This window comes from Monodelphis domestica, chromosome 1 (genome assembly GCF_027887165.1).
Source record: "Monodelphis domestica isolate mMonDom1 chromosome 1, mMonDom1.pri, whole genome shotgun sequence".
NCBI classification, from domain to species: domain Eukaryota; kingdom Metazoa; phylum Chordata; class Mammalia; order Didelphimorphia; family Didelphidae; genus Monodelphis; species Monodelphis domestica.
This window is the reverse complement of record NC_077227.1, coordinates 126,863,079-126,882,864: the sequence shown is the minus strand read 5'-3', so window position 1 is coordinate 126,882,864 and position 19,786 is coordinate 126,863,079. Positions and strand designations below refer to the sequence as shown.

The 19,786-nt window shown below is 43.3% G+C and overlaps 2 protein-coding genes across 4 annotated transcripts in view; one reads left to right on the top strand and one right to left on the bottom strand.

Moving 5' to 3' along the window:
* Positions 1-182: 182 nt before the first annotated feature.
* On the top strand, positions 183-4,714 carry LOC100015806 (ras-related and estrogen-regulated growth inhibitor-like protein). Its single transcript, XM_001369760.4, has 4 exons — positions 183-387; positions 796-849; positions 2,176-2,252; positions 3,613-4,714. The coding sequence occupies exons 1-4, from the start codon at positions 249-251 to the stop codon at positions 4,036-4,038; spliced, it is 696 nt and encodes a 231-aa protein (XP_001369797.3). The 5' UTR covers positions 183-248; the 3' UTR covers positions 4,039-4,714.
* A 1,447-nt stretch (positions 4,715-6,161) lies between these two features.
* The window catches only part of PEX11A (peroxisomal biogenesis factor 11 alpha), a 30,181-nt gene continuing 16,556 nt past the window's right edge, over positions 6,162-19,786 (bottom strand). For 2 of the 3 annotated variants that reach the window (XM_056806429.1, XM_007479329.3), the window contains exons 3-9: positions 17,411-17,615; positions 16,678-16,760; positions 15,028-15,292; positions 13,437-13,627; positions 10,782-10,976; positions 10,052-10,291; positions 6,162-8,982 (exon numbers count right to left, since the gene is read on the bottom strand). In XM_056806429.1, coding sequence (XP_056662407.1) covers positions 8,572-8,982; positions 10,052-10,291; positions 10,782-10,976; positions 13,437-13,627; positions 15,028-15,292; positions 16,678-16,760; positions 17,411-17,615 — 1,590 coding nt within the window. In that variant the 3' untranslated portion in view covers positions 6,162-8,571. The remainder of the gene's footprint in view (positions 8,983-10,051; positions 10,292-10,781; positions 10,977-13,436; positions 13,628-15,027; positions 15,293-16,677; positions 16,761-17,410; positions 17,616-19,786) is intronic. The other variant, XM_007479331.3, reaches the window with a different exon arrangement.

Sequence of the window (19,786 nt, the reverse complement as noted above, 5' to 3'; positions counted from 1 at the left end):
GTGTGCCCACTTGAGTTGGGTACTTGCAAGGTGTCTTTTGCATAGTGCTACACCCTCTGTACATACACACTGTGGGAGTTTTCTCTAATAATAGGTGCTCTGTGTGTGCCTTCCTCCTCTTTCCTGTTCACTTCCCCCCCTCAAGAAATGGTATGACCCATGTTGATTACCTGTGTCCTGGCCAGGAAGGGAGTCTGCATTTCAGACTCTTCAGCAGTCCAAGCAAAAGGGCAAGGCTGGCTCTCCCGATGGTCCTCCGGTTCCCCTTGCGCAGAAGTGCCAGCTTTACCCTGGAGTGTAGAACCTTGTTTGAGACACCTGATCCCAGCATCCTTACCATGGAAGCCAACGTGTTGGTGATGGGAGCAGAAAACGTTGGGAAGTCAGGTGAGAACCCCCATTCTACACAAGCCTAGATCCCTCTGCTTGTCTTGAAAGGAAGGTATATTGGGGCAGAACCTGGGAAGGGGAAGACTGATGGAGTACCATTTGGTACTGGATGAGATGTACCTGTTGACAAATTGACTATCTGCCAAATGCTCCTGGCAGCCAAGTGTAACACAGCACCCATCTGGACCATTTAAACCTTGGTTGCTACCACTATGCCCAGCCCAGGGCTCACCCACTGATAGTCACTTGGACCAGAGTTCAGCTAGCATTCAATGGGTGCCCTTCTGTGAGGAAGACCAGCTCTCTCAGTGCTTAGGATCAGAGTGAATCAATAGGTAATAGGGATGATATGTTGTCCCCTGACTGGCTTCTCTCTCTGACCCTCTGTTTCCCTCTCCCTTGCAGCCCTGACTGTTCGCTTCCTGACCCGACGATTCATTGGAGAATATGGGGACCTGGGTGAGTCTTGGCCTGCTTGTTGCTGGGCAGATGTTGCTGATTGTTTTCTCCATGTGCAGGGCAGAAAACATGGCCCACTTAACAGAATGGGATGTGTTGGTTAATTGGATGAGGAAGTGACAGAAGTGATAATTGGCACAGCCTCCGGTGTCCAGTCCTAATTATGACCCTCCTGGGGACCAAGCTGCTAATGAGACTGATAAGGTCATCATGCTCAGAGTCCTCTTGTTTCCTTTCTTCCGTGAGCTCAGGAAACCCCCTCCAAATCCTGCCTTTCCTCTAGAAGCCTCCATCTCTCCTTGGGCTCCCTGCTTTTTTCTAACCCTGGCTTTGTCTCTTCTTCATGGTTAGGATTCTCTCATTTATTTTTCTTGACTGGCAGCTGCTGTCTTGTTCCAGCCACCACAGCCCCAGTGCTCAACCCATGAACCTTCTTTTATCTCATTTGATATCAGAATGTCCAATCCTACCTGGCTGTCCTGCTCCCGCCATGAACCTTCTTTACTGACTCCCCCCTGGTCATAACGACCAGTTCTAGCTCTTAGTTCAAGTCATTCCTTTGAGACATTTATCCTACCTGTCTGGAGGATCCATCTATGTTTGGAAGATCTACTCTTCCCCAGTAGGTTAGTGACCAATCCCAAGCCAATGTTTAAGATTCCTTTGAACATGGGCAGGGGCTGGGGGATATAGAGGGGGGAAAAGGAAAGAGGCATGAGCAGAAGTTGATGAGATTGGCATTCAAAACTGATATCTTCAGATGACTAATATCTCCCTTAGTCATCTTCTGGAGAGAGAATTTACAGGCTCATTGCACCAGTATAGCTACTAAACATTTCTGAAGTCTCCAGAACAAATGTAGGAGCCATAGGTATCTCCTTACTTTATAGACATACCTTGGTTTGGCTTGGAAGATTGATTACCACCTTATTCACCAGATTTGGCTCCAAATGACCTTTGGTTGTTTCCAAAAATCAAGTCTACACTCGAAGAACAAAGATTCCCCATCATTGATGTCACAAGATTATTTTTGCAGCTATGAAGAAAATACTATACTAGATGAGTTTAAATGCCTGCTATATGTCAGACATTCTACTGGCCAGTGGGGGTACAAGGATAAAGAAATAAGTAGTTCCTACTCAGAGAGCATGAGAAAATCCCTTGTCCTCTGAACTTTCAATATCCAAATCTTGTGCTCCCTCCATGCTTACTTCTTTGCTGTCATGAGAGACCTGGAGATGACTTGGAATCTGTGTGGTAAAGATGAGAAGGTAATAGAAAAAGAAAAGAACTGAAAAATATGTTGTCCTTTGTTCTCTGGCGCAGAATCAATCTACAGCCGAAGCTTGGACGTGGAGGGCAGAAAAATTCTCTTCCATATCTGGGACTTCCCCAGTTCCCATGTGAGTACACCCTCATAAGCAGGGATTAGCACTTCCTTAGTGGAAGGAGAAACCAATGGAGGTTTCGTTTTGAGCCTTTGGGGACAAGAGAGCAAGGGCACCAGACAGGCCTGTTGCCTCTGCCACCTAGAGTGATCTCTTAAGCCTAGAGTTCTTGACTAGTACCCTGGAGCCAAGAAGACCTGAGTTCAAATCTTATTTCTGACACTTAGTAGTTGAGTAACCATGGGCAAATCACTTAACCTCTTTAAGGATGTCTCCCCTTCTCTAACGGGGGAGGGGACTATAACAGTTTTTTTGTAGTGCTTATCCCACTAGGTAGTCATGAGGCTTAAATGAGAAAATATATGTAAAGTATTTTTAAAACGTCAGCTATTATTCCATGATGCCCCTTGCCCCAGCTGGTGATTGGGGACCAATGTGGCATCTTTCCTGTACTTCTTGCTACCCAGTCATGCCTTGTGAAGAGCAAGTCATGTGGAAAGCCATGACATCAGAGCAGGTTTTCTCCCCAGAGATTCTGGCAGCTCCTGATTCTGGGTCTACCTGGTACAATGGTTCTACTAGTTCTGTGACCTTGGGCAAGACAATCATCTTCCCTGCCTTTAGCTTTTCTACCTGTAAAATGAGGAGATTGCGCTGGATGACCTAATATTCTCAGATTAGATGGCATGAAAAGTTCCTTTCTACTCTAAAATTCTGCCAATCAAACCTTTATTTTTTATATATGGCCTCAGATACTTCCTACCTATGTGCCCCCCCCCCCCCGGGAAAGTCACAACCCCGTTTGCCTAGCCCTTGCCCTTCTGTCTTAGAGTTGTTACCAAGACGGAAAGTAAGGGTTTTACAAAAAAGTTTTTATTATGTGCCAGGTTCTAAAAATATAAAGGAAAGTAGAAACATGGTCCATCCATGACGTCATGTTACAATGGGGGAGACAACATGCCAAGAACTATGTATGTCATGTAACTATGTACAGGATAAATAAGTTATAAATGCGAGGCAATTGCAAAGGAAAGCCCCTAGCAGTGGAATGGGAGAAGGAAAGAGGGGCACTGGAGGGGAACTCTTCTAGAAGATTCTATCTTCCTTTCATATATAACCTGGGCCTTTGGGAATAAGATATTTGAGGAAAGGGAAAGGAGGGAGATGATATTCTAAAGTTGATAGACAAGGTTTCCTGAATTACCAGGAAAGAAGAGGTTAAAAATGCCTACCTACCCTTGACTAGTACCTCAGAAAAAAAAGGAAGGAACTATAGCATCTAAGACTTCCCTAAATCCACAGATTTACTTTTCACTCCTCAGTGGTTGTTTCCCCTCTTAGTATCCAACTCAACTTCTTTTCCTCCTCTTCTCAGGGTCAGGATGACCAGCATTCCACAGAAGAGAAGAGGATCCAATGGGCAGATGGTTTCATCTTGGTCTACAGCATCTGTGATAGGGCCAGTTTCCATATCCTTCCCACGAAAGTGCAGTTCATTAAGGTGGCCAAGGAAGGCCAGAGCCCTGAGAAAGTGCCCATTGTCATTGTGGGCAATAAGAGAGACCTGGGGCACCACCGGGCAGTTTCCATTGAGGAGGGGCGGCTTCTGGCTCTCAACCTGAACTGTGACTTCTATGAGGTGTCGGTAGCTGAGGCATCTCATGGAGCCCTTATGGTGTTCCAGGGGCTAGCCCAGCACTTTTGGCAGGCTCGACTGCCACCCCGAAGAGGCATTGGGATCCGGGGTATTGTTAAGAGTATGTCAGCAGTATTTGCTCGAAAGAGAACAGATTCCTTCTGAGTCAGTTCACCTGGCATCAGTTTCTTTCCTAGTAAATAAATTGTTAGTCAGTCAGCCATATATTTATTGAGCACTTATTATGTATAGAGCAGTATCTGGAACTGGGACAGATTAGGAGGACAGAAATAGAGCATCATTGCCTGTCCTCCCTGAGCTTTTAATCCATGTGCCCCGATGCCCATCCCACCACCTTCAACTCCCATCTCTAGGGAGTTTACAGTTTCCCAGATCAGTATGTCATCATTCCAATCAAGTTAATCTTGGCATGTAATTGATGCTATTACATGGCCCATGGGCCACCCTCTCTGGGTATGACCCATTTTCCTAAACTCTAGCAAAGAGATGTGGCATTTCAGTGGCTCAGAGGTTCTCCCTATTCTGAGGGTATCTTTGTGGTGAGGCACCACCTCTGCTCTGAGGTATCCAATACATCTACCCCCAAAGTCAAGGGCAAAGTGACATAATGGAATTAGAAGTGAATTTGGAGAGAGATCAACTGACTTTCAATCCTGGGTATGCTTCTCTGACCTTGGGGAAGTCATCTTCCCTGGCTTACTTTTCACTTTTCTCAGATGAAGGGTAGAACCCGATAATCACTAACATCCCTTCCAGTTCTAGTATTTAATAGTCCTATATGTAAGTAGAAGGTTTCCAGCCCCAGAGGGTGGATCTTTGTGAAGTTGTGTTTTGTGATTATAGAATAAATTCTCTAGGTTGGCAGCCTTCTCATTCTCCATGACTTGGGGAGAAAGGGGACAATTTATGGTCAGAGTTCATCGGTGTCTGGTATGACAGGATCCCAGGAAAGTGGTTTCCTGTTCCCTAACTATGTGTGTCCCCTTCCATTCTCCCATGATGCCCATCTTTTTGCCTCTCTGTTGCTAAACTCAATTGGGCACTTTTGCTGGGAATTCCAAGAGTGCTGTTCAGGACTGACAGGATACCCATCTTTGTTATCTCTGGTCCTACTGGTAGGAACCAGTGAGAACTTCAAGAGCCCAAACCCTGGCCTTGAGGTAGCTAGGCACTGCCTGCAGCAGCCCACTCCATTCTGGAATCCTATAGCTAGAGCCAACCCTAGCAAAACTTAAATCATCGTTCCTCCTATGCTTTTGGTAATCTTTCAGTCTTTTTATTCCTATTCTTGTTCAATGCTTCCGTGTTGTCTGTAACCTGGCATTCTACAGATTCTTACAATCAAGTCCCACCAAAATCCGACCCCATTGGATCCTAACTCTCCCTTCTCCTGCTTTTACCTCCATCCCATAAAAAAAATGAACAATGTGATATGTCAGCCCCAGAGGGCCTTATTAAGTGACTTGCTAATCTCATTAACTCTTTCAAATTGATTGTGCCTCTGCTAGGGTAACTGATACTTTCTAAAGGGAGATAGTGAAGAAATTAATTCCTTTTGATGAGAACTTCAGAAAATCGAAGGGAGACTGTTCAGCAGGCCCTTCAAACTACATTACTTGCAAAAAAAAACCCAAAACAACCAATTCCAGTAGCCTCACAGTTGACAGTCGTCTTAAGGTTCCCCAATCATCTTGCTAACCTACACCAGAGGAATATTAATGGCCCTGGACCCCATTCTCGTATACACTGAATCAGCAGAAGCTTTTCTGAATCCTCAGCTGAGACAGGCAAAGTCCTCTGGTCCTATGCTTCTGAGCTTATCTTACTGAGCAAGGGGGTAAGATTACAGAAGAGTGTTTCCATGGGCTTTTTCAAATTAGGCGGCTCAATGAGATGAGGAAACTAAGTTTTGCAGCACCAGGCTAGCCCAACCCTGATGGGATGCAGGTAAGATCCTCCAGGATATCAGGAAAAAGTGACAGGAGAGACCCACAGTCGAGTCCACTGGCATATTTATTGTACAGTAGCTTATTTTATGGGTGGCCCAAGGAAAGAGTGCAGGGCCTGAAATCAGGAAGACTCATTTTTCAGAGTTTGAAAGTAGCCTCTGGCACTTTCTAGCTGTATGACCCTGGGCAAGTCACTTAATCCCATTTGCCTCAGTTTCCTCTTCTGTAAAATGAACTGGAGAAGGAAATGGCAAACTCTAGTATCTTTGTCAAGAAAGCCCCAATGGGGTCAGACACGACTCAAAATGATTGGACAAGTTTATTATATTGTGTTTTATTGTACAGCTACAATAGTTAAGGCATAGGAGCAGTTATAGGTAGGGAAATTCTGCTACTCGGGACAGTCCATGGCACTGACCCGAGCAGAGTGGGATAGGAAATACATAGTAAAGAGGGCTTAGAAAGCCTGAAGACTTCCCACAGAGATGGTGCAGCACAGTGTGGCTTAGAAGTAAAAGGGTAATTTTAAGGAGTTCCCTGGGAACAAAGGAATGTGTGTTGTTTATATTTCTTTCCATGAACTGTGACACAATTGGCATATGGAGAAATACAAGCTGAAGACCTTTGTTGGGAATAGACCTAGGATCTGATAAAAGGATCTGTCTTCTTGGATATGAGCCATCCTAGTCCCTAAGTAGAAAATTTAAGAGGCTCTCCACCTTTCCTGACATCCTAGAATAAATTGACCTTTCTGCCTTGCCTGGGCCTTTCATACAATGGAGGAGGACAAAGTGGGGATCTGTGGGTTGAGAACATCCCCAAAGTCTTTTCTCTCATATTCGAACTGCCCTTGAAGAAGCCCAGGTGTCCTCATTTCAGGTCTTCTTGTCCTCTCCTTTTCTCCTTCCTTATTTTCTCTCCCGTTCTGTTGTCCTTTGCCCAGGCTACTCTCTCCCTGTTTGGATTACTTTACATTCTTCCTTACTTAGTGAATCTCCATCTTTCTTAAGATCAGACTAAGACGATGCTCAAAGATCCCTCCAATTGTGTCCGACCATCCTTGTCCCTGCCTCTGATTTTCACAGTCCAGGTACAAACAGTCTCCCTATCTCTGCACACTGAATAAAAGTAGTCAATGAGAGATAGGCCAGACCAGTGGGCAGAAACTGGACATCTCTGAGTCCTGGAAGCACCAGCAATCGTGAATGAAAGTCCACAAAGTGATTCCACCCAGGTTCTCCTCCCAGGAACTGATTCAATTTCTGAATTTCTGAAACTAAAATTGATTCTTCTACCAGGGAATTCTCTTGGGTGGCATTGGGGTAGAACTTTTGCATTTAGCAAAGAATGTCTATACATATGAGTAAGAGGCATCGGTGAGGGTCAATGTAAGGGGAACCCAAAGAGGCTTAGGAAGAAGGTGCTATGAGTACTGGCTCAAATTCTATTGATGTAACTAAGGTAATAAAAAGTGATTTGAGATGCGCTGTGGTTGTGCATAATCGAAGTACAGGGGGAAAGAAACACAGAATGGCCATCTCTTTCATCACCCTGCCCCTTGGATAAGCCCAAATCAAAATGCAAATGGAAAACCTGAGAAGGAAGGTATTGTTTTAATAGAGAAAGTAATGCATCTATAAACAGTCTCTAACCCATAGGCAATGGAAGGAAGGGTTATTGTCTAAGATGAGCCTAGCAAGTCATGAGACCAATTTTTTTAAAAAAAGCCAATAGCCTACATTTTATATACCCAAATGAGTATAGTCTCCCTTAAAGAAGTCCCTTGGAAAGCCCAGACATTTATTCTAACACATGCTGCCATTGCTCAGTACTCTTTAGGAACAATTCTTTGGGAATTTTCTTCTTAGCTTGAATCACCTCAATGGTGACAAACTTTTCTTCTTTTGAAGATGGATTTGATTTTTGGAAATAGCCAAAAGTCGTTTGGAGTCCTGTTTGGTAGGTGATTCATCAGAGAAATTCAACTGGGGATCCAAAGTAAGAGGGACATGGATGTGGAGTCAAATGACCTGGATCTACCCCCTGACTCCTCTACTCCCTCCCTGTGTGACCTGGGGCAGGAAGGACTCGCCCTCCCGGGGCCTCCATTTCCCTGTCTGGAAGACAAGGCAAGGCAGGTGGAGCACACGATTTCCAAAGTCATCTAGCCAGTGATCTTGGTTCCTATCAGGGAGACGAGAGGTGAAAGCTGGCCTTCTCGTGTGGCTTTTGCCCAGGAAAAATTCTAAATGTGTTTGGGCCAGGGCTGCACCACTGAAAGACTGCATGGGCTCCCAAGAGGCACGACTCCAATTTAAATGAATGAGGCAGGGCCAAACCCACAAATACTCCTACTCTGTCTCCTTCTCTCTACTCAGCTCTGACTCTCCTGAGAGCTACTCAGTGTGGTAAGTTCGTGGGGCTCACTTGTCTCTGTTTTCTGTGACTCCAACACCCAGAAGTCCTCAGTTTTGCCCTCAGGATGGTCCAAAAGCTTGTGGCATCTTTCTGGCAAGCAGGCAGGGACAGGGCACTCCAAGGGCAACAGTTTCTAGTGAGTGTGGAGGCTGGAGGCCCAAGTTCTCTCAGGATCTAGGCTTTGCTCTTCTCTATAGGGGCTGCAGGAGGAAGCTGGGAGTGGCGACGGTGCAAAGGGCACGAGTGCCAACCCACGGGCCCAACAGAGGGCACCAAGGGAGGGCCTGGCCCACAGGGACCTTGAGCCCAATCAGTTCTTCTTGTAAAGCTGGCTGTAGTGAATGCGGTTGTAGATGGGCTCCATGACACTGGGTCGGAAGAAGCTATCACTGACGCGGCGGGTGGGCTTCTCCCGGTGATAGGAAGAAAACATGGAGCGGGCAGTGGGTGTCTCAGACTCAAAAGTGGGGCCCCGATGGAGGGAGCCACGATGCTGGGGCACCTGGTCGGGCACTTTCTGCTGTGCAGAGAGCTTGTCTTCCAGGCCCAGGAAGGACAGGGCATTGGAATTTCGGGGACTCCTCAGGCTCCCCCGGTGCTGGGCTTTGCTTGGGACCTCAGGGGTGGGGGAGGGGGCACCTTCACTCCCATCTGACTCGCACGGAGGGTTATCGATGTCCCGGAACTCACTCTCTGGCTCCATCAGGGACAACCTGGGGAGCTGAAGAGCCAGGGTGAGAGTTAGAGAGGAGGCCTCCAGGAGCTACCCCTGGGCCTAACTTGGTGCCTTCCCTACTTCTCTGTCCCTACCCTGCTCTCTGTCCTGGTTAGGATAAGGGTTTTTTCATTCATTTTGAACATCAGCAAGGGATAAGGCACTAAGGAACACATCAATAGCTCAAATTTCTATAGCACTTGGAGGTTTACAAAGAATTTTCTTCAAATGTAGACAGAAGGGTGGCTGGGTGGATTGAGAGCCAGGCCTAGAGATGGGAGGCCCAGGGTTCAAATTTGGCCCCAGATACTTCCTAGTTGTTTGACCCTGGGCAAGTCACTTAACCCCAACTGCCTAGCCCTTACTGCTCTTCTGCCTTGAAACGAATACTTCATATTGATTCTAAACCAGAAAGAAAAGGTTTAAAAAAATGTAAAAAGGGTCCATATTATTGCCATCCCTACTTTACTAATTAAGTGATTGAGGCCTCGAGATGGGAGGTCCTGTGTTCAAATGTGGTCTCAGACACTTCCTAGCTGTTTGACCCTGGGCAAGTCATTTAACCTCCATTGCCTAGCCCTTACCACTCTTCTGCCTTGGGATACATAGTACTGGTTTTAAGATGGAAGGTAAGGGTTTCTATCAAAAAAGAAAAAAAGGCTAAGTGATTTCTGGTTAGCATCCATGGCAAAGAATTGTTAAATTCAGAATAACAGAACTGAAAATAATTCTGGAATTGCTTAGGCCAACCCCCTTATTTTGCAAATGAGGAATATGAAGCTCAAAGATGGAAAAGTTAGACTAGAATATTGGACCTAAGATCCTTTCTATCTTCAAAGTTCCACGATACCATCTTTCTCGTTTTTCCTCAATTAGTTCATGAGAACTAAGACGAACCAATTTTCCCATTTCCTCCTCCAGACTTGTTGAGGACGTGAGCTCAGTCTCATTCCTCATGCCCTTCCCCATCCAGGCTTGGGCACTGCATCCTCCTTTCCCTTCATGCTCTCTCATCCTCCCGGAGACCCAGCCCTCCGTCAGGCCCCTGGGGCAGGGGTGGCCACAGGGGACTCACCGGGACATAGTGCACCACTGTGTCCACCACGTTGTCTGTAACACCTTTCAGGGCGTCCGATAGTGACATGGCCCTGCTTTTGGAAAAGGTCTCCTGACCAGAAGTAAGGTGGAACAGCCTCCCAGCAGTGTTGTTCCAGATGGCGAAGGGTACCCACTTGACAGTGGAGACGGTGGTCAAGTAAGCAGACTGCAGAGTGTGAACCACATTGCCCACAAGGCTCTGGTTCCTGGGCCGGGGCTGTGAGCAAGATCTCACGTTAGCGACTTCAGCACGACCTCCCAAACAGCCCCCTGCTTCCCAAGCCATGCACACACTCCCTGCACCGCCATCTTCCTGGCCTTCTTCACCCCAGCTCTAAGTAAGTGCTCTTGTGCCTCCTGGCTCTCCCCACTCCCCTGCTCTCTCTCTCTATGGATTAGGGAAACATAAATCCATTTCTGGTGAGGAGGCCAACCTGAAGAGGCAATGAGAGTGGAAAGAATATTCAATGATTTTGGCATCCAAAGAATGGGCTCCAACCCTGCCTTAATGACTTACTCCCCATGTAGCTGAGCTCCCCTATCCATCTCTATAAAATGGTGGGGCTGGACCAGATGACCTCAGTGGGGCTGGAACAATGTTGAATCTGAAACACCATCCCTATTCTGTCTATCTTAAAGTTAATTAGCCTGGCCCTCCCCCAGTTGTCCTAAAAGACACAATTCTCCACTTGGCTCATTCTTTTCACCATATTTAGTTTGTTCTCTTCCTTCCTCACTTCGGGTTCCTCTTCTTCCTCCTCCTCTTCCTCCTCTTCTTCCTCATCCTCCTCTTCCTCATCCTCTTCTTGAGCCCAGTTGTACTGCCAAGTTCCCCTTGGTGTGGATCCGGGCCTGGATACCACCTGCATGGCGGCTGACACACCCCACTGGGCCATACTGCTCTGGGAGGAGGCCAGACAACAGTGGTTGAGCAAGGATGGGGGGAAGGGAAGGCGGGGAGAATAAAAGGAAGGGGCAGTGACTTCCAAAAGTCCTGAGGCATCCAGACCTTGCCAATCCTCCCAATACCCAAAATCAGAACCATGTGGCTCCTGTATGTTCCAAAGTAAATATTCCTGTGTGGAGGGAGGTGTAAGTATAGCAACTTTAAAAAAATTGAGAGTGCAACTGGGTGGCTCAGTGGATTGAGAGCCAGGCCTAGAGATGGGAGGTCCTAGGTTCAAATCTGGCCTCAGATACTTCCCAGCTGTGTGACCCTGGGCAAGTCACTTAACCCCTAACCCTAGCCCTTACAGCTCTTCTGTCTTGGAACCATTACACAGTATTGATTCTAAGATGGAAGGTCAGGGTTTTAAAAAAAAATTGATTTTGGTCTGGACCTGTGATCCATGAAGGTAGCTTCCTGGTGAAAAAATTGCTGTCAGTGCAGATCAACAGATGTTCTGCACACTTAGGGCTTTTCAGAGTTTCCTGGGGCCTCAAGAGGTTCAGTGACCCAAAGTGGAACCCAAACTCAGAACATCCTGGCTCCCTATCCTCTCTTCCATGTCCCCTCTTGTACACAGCACGTCCGTTCTTCTTGTTCAGTTCTATCAGTCATGTCTGACTCTTCCTGATCCCATGTGAGGTTTTCTTGGTAAAGACACTGGAGTGGTTTGCCATTTCCTTCTCCAGCTCATTTTACAGATGAGTAAACTGAGGCAAACAAGGTTAAGTGGCTTGCCCAGGGTCACACAGATAGTGTCTGAGGTTGGATTTGAACTTGAGTTTTTTGAGTCTTCCTAACTCCAGGCCCAGCATTCTTCTATCTATCCACTGTGCCACTTTGCTGCCTACCACATACGTGCATATGTGTACATGCAAATGTATATAAATAGATTTTCAAGAAAAGAAAATATATTTTCAGTAGTTTTGAGACACATTGCTTTCTTTATCTAAGTCACAGTTTCCTTAACTATAAGATAAAGATAGTATACCTATTCTACCTACCATATGGGGTTACTGTAAGGAAAGTATTTTTAAAAGTCAAAGATGGGGCAACTTAGGCAGCTCAATGGATAGAGAGCCAGGTCTGGAGAAGCAAAGTCCTGGGTTCAAATATGATCTCAGATACTTCCTAGCTGGGTGACCCTTGGGCAAGTCATTTAACCTCAAATGCCTAGCCCTTACCACTCTTCTGCTTTGGAATCAATATTTAGTATTGATTCTAAGACAGGAAAGAAGGTTTTTTTTTTTAATTGTCAAAGGTTATATAACGTGAGCGATTATCAAAAGTCGTGTGAGCAAGGAAACAGTGCCCACCCTTTATTCACCTCTTTCATATCCTCTTCCCTACCCTTGCTCAGATGACTGGCCATCTCCCTGAGGCCCACATCAGAAAATAAGGTGAAATTTTTGGAGTCACAGAACCCCTGGGTTCAAATCCTGAGCCCCACTATTTACTATTCTTGGTTCTTTGAGTAAAGAACTTAACTTCCCTGAGCACATGTGTGAAAATGAAATTCTAAGGTTCCTGAGAGGTTTCAGTTATAACATATCATGAAGGTATTAAAGATGCATTCAAAAGCTGACTCCAACGAGCAAAGTGTTCATGGACCAGACTTATGGATGTATTTCTAATATTGCACATGATTGATTTCCGAATCCTTAAATTGGATTGGGTTAAATTTTTGTTGGACTTAAAAATTAAGTCTCTGTTATTGTGAAGAGCTGCTGCAAGCAGCTGGAAGACAAATTGTAAAGGTCTTTTTGCAATGTCGAAGACTTACACTTAACATCTAAAAAAGTGGTCAGACTAGGAAAAATTGCCCAGGGTTCTGGGAAGAAGGTTTGATTAAGTCAGGAAAGACTTTCAAATGAGCTGCTTTCTGCGGCACTTGGCTGTACAACTGTGTTCTACTCATTTCTTTATGTTTATAATTGGACGCTAATATTATGTTAAAACGTTTGCTGTTTCCCTTTTTTGACTGACACCCTGAAAACTCAACTCCCGATGCTGAAAAGCTACAATAAAGGGTGCAGTGGGTGCGGACACTCTCCCTGTAAGCTGCCACACTGCAGATGTCTCTCTGCGTCTCTTGTCTGTTTAACCTATGTCCTTTCTTCCCTAGTCCTTAAACCCCTCGCCCATTGTTTTCCAGTCTTTGGCTCCCTCCATAGGTGAGCTTTTTATAGAGGCTGGACCTCTACAGTTCCTTCCAGTTTCAAATCTTGGGATCTTGGGATTCCACTAAGCCTTTGTCCTTAGGAGCTCAATCTATCCTGGAGAATGAGTTCTCCATTTAGGAAGGTGGAACTAGGATTGAGGGAGTGGAGAAAGCAGGAGCAGCAGTAATACAGAGAGATGAGTTGGACGTACCAATTCTTGGGCTGACTGTCTTGGACACCAAGTGGAAACTCACCAATGGAGCTACACCTGGGATCCACCTGGCTAATGCATAGCCCATGCGGAGGCTCTGGACTGTCATCTGAAAGGTATGCTGGGAGACGGTGTTGGTTAAAGTTCCAATTCTTTGAAGGAAGCCAGGCTTTGGCTTTGGCTTTGGTAGCTTCTGCTGGACTTCAGGAGGACTAGGGTGCTCCATGACGGAGACTAGTTGGAATTGGGAAAGGAGCAGAAAAGAAAAAACAAATAAATGGTGAAGAATGAGTGGCTCCATGATTTCTGGAAGTACTAAGAATACTCTTTTGGGAAGCAGCATGGTTTACAGCAGTTGTTCTTAACTTGGAGTCCATGGATTCCAATAGGTCTGTGGATAGAATTTGGTCATCTGTGCATGGGGTTGGGGATGGGAATGGAGAAAAAATTAAATCTTTATTTTGCTAATCTCTAAGTGAAGTTTAGCATTTCCATCAATGATGAATATAGGCAACAAACTATAGTAGTAGTATTTTTAATATTACATTACAGTGGCAATAGATATCTCAAAATATCACCAACACATAAAGACTTAAAAATTACTGATTTTTATTAAGTCTGTTCCTAGAAATATTGCTATAATTAAAAAATAATTTGATAACTATATTCCAATATAATTGGTTTCCTTTGTAATCCAATATGTTCTATTATTTTTAAATGATTGTTCTGAAAAGGGATCCCTAGGCTTTATCAGACTGCTAAAGGGACCAATGATAGAACCCTTAGTCTAAAGAAAGATGGCTAAACAAGGTATTGAGTTCTAGTCTCTATTCTGTCATTCTTTTGGGATGTGACCCTGATAGATCACTCCTACTTTCTGGGTCTCAGTTTTTTTACAAAATGAAAGGGTTGATCTAGAAGCTTTCTAAAATTTCTGAGACTTGGGGGCAACTGAGTAGCTCAGTGGATTGGAAGCCAGGCCTAGAGATGGGAAGTCATAGACTCAAATCTAGTCTCAGACACTTCCCAGCTGTGTGACCCTGGGCAAGTCACTTAACCCCCATTGTCTAGCCCTTACCACTGTTCTGCCTTGGAACTAATACACAGTATTGATTCAAAGGCAGAAGGTAAGGGTTTAAAAAAAAGTTTCTGAGACTTTTAATAATTTATAATTTTAATGCAAATTGGAAAAAGATCTGAGGACTCCACATTTCATTCTTTCAAGTTATATTCATAGAACTTTAAAGCTGGCAGTACCCTTAGAGGTCATACTGTCAATCTCCCTCATTTTTGCAGATGAAGAAGCTGAGGCCCATCTGGGCCCTACAATGGCAGAACAATAAGCTGGCCACCAGATTCCCAATCTATTAACTAATCTGGTTCCTCTCCTTGGCCCCATCTTTTCAGTCACAATGGAATCTAGGCTAGTTGAACAGATGAACTCATTTGTAAACTGATGAGAGATAGTTAATATCCCTTCTACCTCCAGGGTTCTATGACTCTAACCTTCCTACATCATTCCTGATTCTGTGGGGACTGCAAGAGCTTGGCCTTCTCCAGCAGAGTGTTGTTGCTTAGCATTTCTGCTTTACTTTCCCTCTCTCATCTACCCCAGCTTTCTGTACACTGGATACCTGGATTTTCCTTGGGTGCTGGAATCAGACAGTTCACCACCTTCTCAACATTGTTTAAGGCCAAGTCTGCCCCTCCAGCTGCCAGCTGACCCACCCGGGTGCTGGAGGCATATTCAGCTGTGTCCCGTGCTATGCCCCAAGCAAGTTCACAGCCAGCCAAAGCTGCCCCCAGGACCTTATCTGAAGTGCTGGCAATAGGGGCACTGAAGCTGTTTCTGGCACTTCGGATTCTAGTGGAGATGGTGTCCTTCAGTTCAGAGGCAATCTGTAAGGAAATGAAAGGGCAACAAAAACTACCCTCAGAAAGAGACTTTCAAACATTTTATTTCAGAGTATTTTATGCTGTTTTGAGGCCCTTCCCAAATGCTAGTTTGTACTGTTTTTATCTGTGTAGCTACCATAATTCTCATACTAGAATGCAAACTTCTTGAAAGGAGGGATAATGTCATATCTTAGTATCTCTCCAAGTAGCAAGCATAGGAGGATGATTGGGTCATAGATTTAGAGCTAGAAGCAATCTTATAAGTAGTCAAATCCTACCTGTTCATTTTACAATTGGAGAAATTAAGGTAGAGAAAGGTTAAGTAACTTGTCCAGGGTGACCCTTAGTCATTTTCCTGACATACTGCCACTGTTCTATTTTAAAACTTTCAATGATTCCCCATTATCTACCAATAATTTAATCTTTAAATTCTGGCATTTAAGGCCCCTAGTATACCCTTGTCTGTACTCCAGCCAGATTGACCAAAATAGGGTTATAGAAGACATAGAAAACTCACAAGAAAAAAATGGGAAATGACCTACTTGTGCAAAAATATTTATGGTTGATCTTTGTGTGGTGGTAAAGAATTGGAAACTAAAGGGATATCCATCAACTGGGGAATGGCTGAACAAACTGAAGTATATGATGGTGGTGAAATACTATTGTGCTATAAGGAATGATGAACAGGATGATTACAGAAAGAGCTGGAAAGACCATTCTCCATTCATGGACGAATGCAGAGTGAAATAAGCAGAACCAGGAGAACATTGTACACAGTAACAGCAAATTGTGGGATGATTAAATGTGATAGGCTTAGCTACTATCAGCAATACAATGATCCTAGACAATTCTGAGGGACTTATGAAAGAACTGTTGGAGTAGGAATGCAGTGTACGATCTTTCACTTGCTTATTTGGGTATATATTGTATAGTTTGGGTTTTATAAGATTAGTCACTTACAAAAACGAATAATATGGAAATATATTTTGGGTGATAACACACATGTAACCCAGATTGAATTGCTTGCCAGCTGTGGGGAAGAGGGAGGGAGGCAATTTGGATCATATAACTTCAGAAAACATATGGAAATTTGTTACATGTGATTGGTAAAAATAAATAAATAAAATTTAAAACTAAAAAAACAACAACAAAATTTCCCAGGAATACCTGATCTGAGGAACATATGGTCAAAGAGACAGTAAAGTTTAGCCCTAGGCTTCAAAGAAGTGATATTTCATAGGGATTGAGTCTTTTAGCAGCTTCTCCCTCTCCCCAAACCATCATCTTCTCAGGTTCTTCAGGAAAGAAAGGAATCCTGAGACCTAAGGATATGTATATGTGGTCTGATTACTTGAAAAGGAAGCAGGCAGTAAGAGAGACTTCCTTACCTTTTCTGGAGGGTATTGGAGAGCAGGAATCTTTTCTTCGAGATGATCTAATCCACGGCAGGCTAGTTCGTTGGCAGCTATGACTGAAACAAAGAAGAGCACTGGAGTTAACCAATCCACCTTACTTTGAGAAACCAGAGGATGCTGGGAAGGATATGAGGCTACAGAACATTGCCAGACCATGAACAGAACACTTGTGAGGTCTCAGAGGCTATATACTCCTCAAGGCATGAAGGAACTTAATACAGTACCCTGAGAATCCTTATTCATTGGACCAAGAGTGTCAATTGAAACAAAAATCTGCTTGGTCCTTTGAAGTATTCTAAGCCCTGATCTTTCTACTGTTAAATCTTGCTAAAATCTCATACAATATCACAGAGGCCTGGGCCCAAGGTCAAGGTCTTTAAGTATGACTCTTCTTATTGTTGATATCTGGAGGTCTCAAGGAGACCTGATTTTTAAAAAATTATGAATTTTCTAATACTGGAAATATGAAGCCTGAATCCATGCCAGACTCAACATTGCCTCATTGCTGCCAATGGTTGCATTGCTTAAGTGGGGGGATTTGTCTGTTACTTGCATCTCCTACCCAGTATGTGCAGATGTTTTCACAATCCACCTTTCTGAAACAACTTTTATGCCTAGGTTGGAATGTCAATGGAAATATAGTGTTTTCTGAAGGTTGAGTAAGGAAATTCAAACAGACAGATAGCCCCAGGTCCCTGCAACTCACATTGGGTTGACAGCCGTCGGACCACAGGCTCCATGCTCCATGCAGCCAGATTGCTGGCTCCTTGTACTCCTTTCTCATAGGCATTACAAACAGAGGCCACAAGGGGATGGGCTTCCTTGGTGCTGGTATAGGTCTTTTGGAAACATTCACAGGTGCCACTTACCACGGGCAACTGAAGGACTCTCTGGAGCACATTTTCCTGCTCCTAGAAAGGAAAAGAAACATTTAAAAATTTCCTTCATTTCTCCTCTTTTTCCACCTCTCTCTTTCGTCACCTTGCCATTTCTGTTAACAGAACCTCATGCTCACTTTTTCTTTATATAAAATTGGGGTAAGCTGAAGGGTCACTATTAGGGAAACGAGAATGCTATCATTCAGGGGCCTCTGGTCATATCATTCATTAAATGGAAGAGAAAGTAAGATGGCATACACAAACATAAAAGACTTATTGGTAACAGCCTGGGTTTTCATCAAAAGTCAGATTCTCTTTGCTAAATGGCCAAGATATATTCTTTCCCTTCTTCCAAATGAAATAAAAATTCAACTCAATCAGAAAGCCTTCCATGATCAACAACACCCAACTTTCCAAGCCATAAGCAAAATTTTCTGCCTTAAATTACTAGAAAGTAATTTGTCTATCTCATTTCTCTATACATATCTTATCTCTGCTGTCCTAAACATTTTTTGGATTTCATAATATCCCAGCTAAAATTGTTGACTTGCTGATTGAACATTGAAATGGAATATATAAATTTAGTTTGTGAGATTAAAAGGTATAAAATAATGGAAGCTTTAGCATTAGAAAGGACCTTAGAAGCTATCTTGTCTAATTTCAGACAATTCAAGAATTCTTTCTACAAAATAATTAACAGTCAATGATCTCTTATTTAGCTACTTCTACTGATTGAGTTTACTACTTAATGAAGCAGTCCTTCCATAACTAGATGTTTTTAACTATAGTACTAGAAAGTTCCTATAGATTTGGAAACTTTACCCTATAACTTTTCTCCATTGCCTATAGTAATGCCCTCCAAAGCAACATAGAATGTCTACTCCTTCCTTTACATGATAATCTTTTCAATAGTTGAAGAAAGGTATCATGTCTCTCCTTCCTCTTTACTTCTTCAGGTTAAACATTACATTTCCTAATATGACATGGTTTTTAGCTTCCTCACCATCATATTTCTCTCTGGTTTGCTAGTTTCTTCCTAAAATATAGCACCACAAATGAAATATAAAATGTGGTCCCATCAATCAACAAAGGGTACAATAGAGCAATTGCATCCCATATTATAGATACCATCTTTTAAAATGTAGCCCAAGATAATTATTGGTTTTAGCAGCTTCATTATGCTGTTGGTTCATGTTAAGCTTGTGGTTAGCAGAAACCTCCATATTTCTTTCAAATGAACTTTTGCCAAGCTAGATCATCCCTATCTATACAAATAATTTTGTGAACCTAAATATGAAGCTTTATGTGTATGTATATATATATATGTGTGTGTGTATAATTTTATGTAAATGTATAATTATTTAATTGTATGTATATGTATAATTTTATTCATCTGGGTCAGTTTTCCAATATGGGAAGTTAATTTTGAATCTTGATTCTGTCTTCTATTTTATGTTATACTTCCCAGATTTATGTCACATGCAAATGTGATAATCATTCCTAAAATGTTACATGGCTTGTAGCACTCCACTGGAAATCTCATTCTAAGGTGACCCAGCCACTAATCAATGTTCCTCAGATATAATTGTTCAGTCATCTGTGCATCTAGTTAAGGATACTATCGTTTACTCTACAATTCACCATTTTATCTAAATGTAACTAAGATATACTACATCTCTTACATACCCTCAACTACCAATAAACCAACCTCATTAACTGAAAGAAGTAGTTTGACATGACTTATTTTCAGTAAACCTATGCTGGCTCCTAGAAATCAGTGTATTCTTTTCTAAATGTTCACAAAATCTCTTTAATTTTGTTAAATTTGTGTCAAGCTTACCAGTCTGGAGTTTCAGAATCTACCCTTTTCCCTATTTTGAAAACCAGGACAACAAGATAAAGGTGTTGTAAACAAATACAAATGACTGGACCATCTGGTTGATGATCCAATTTTGCTTCACATTCTCCTCCTCTACTATATGCCTAATATTCAGGAAAATGAGAGATCTGAATTCTATATCTCTGTGTGTGTACTCCTGTCCGCATAGTAGTGGGAGAGGAAAATTAGCACAATAATAAACTTGGAGGCACTGGACTAAAAAAGTAAGCTTCATTGGAAGCAAATGTCTTTGATTAATCTCTGCATCTAAGTGGCACTAAGTACTAGAGGGTACTTGATGAAGATGATGACTGAGGTTTTGATC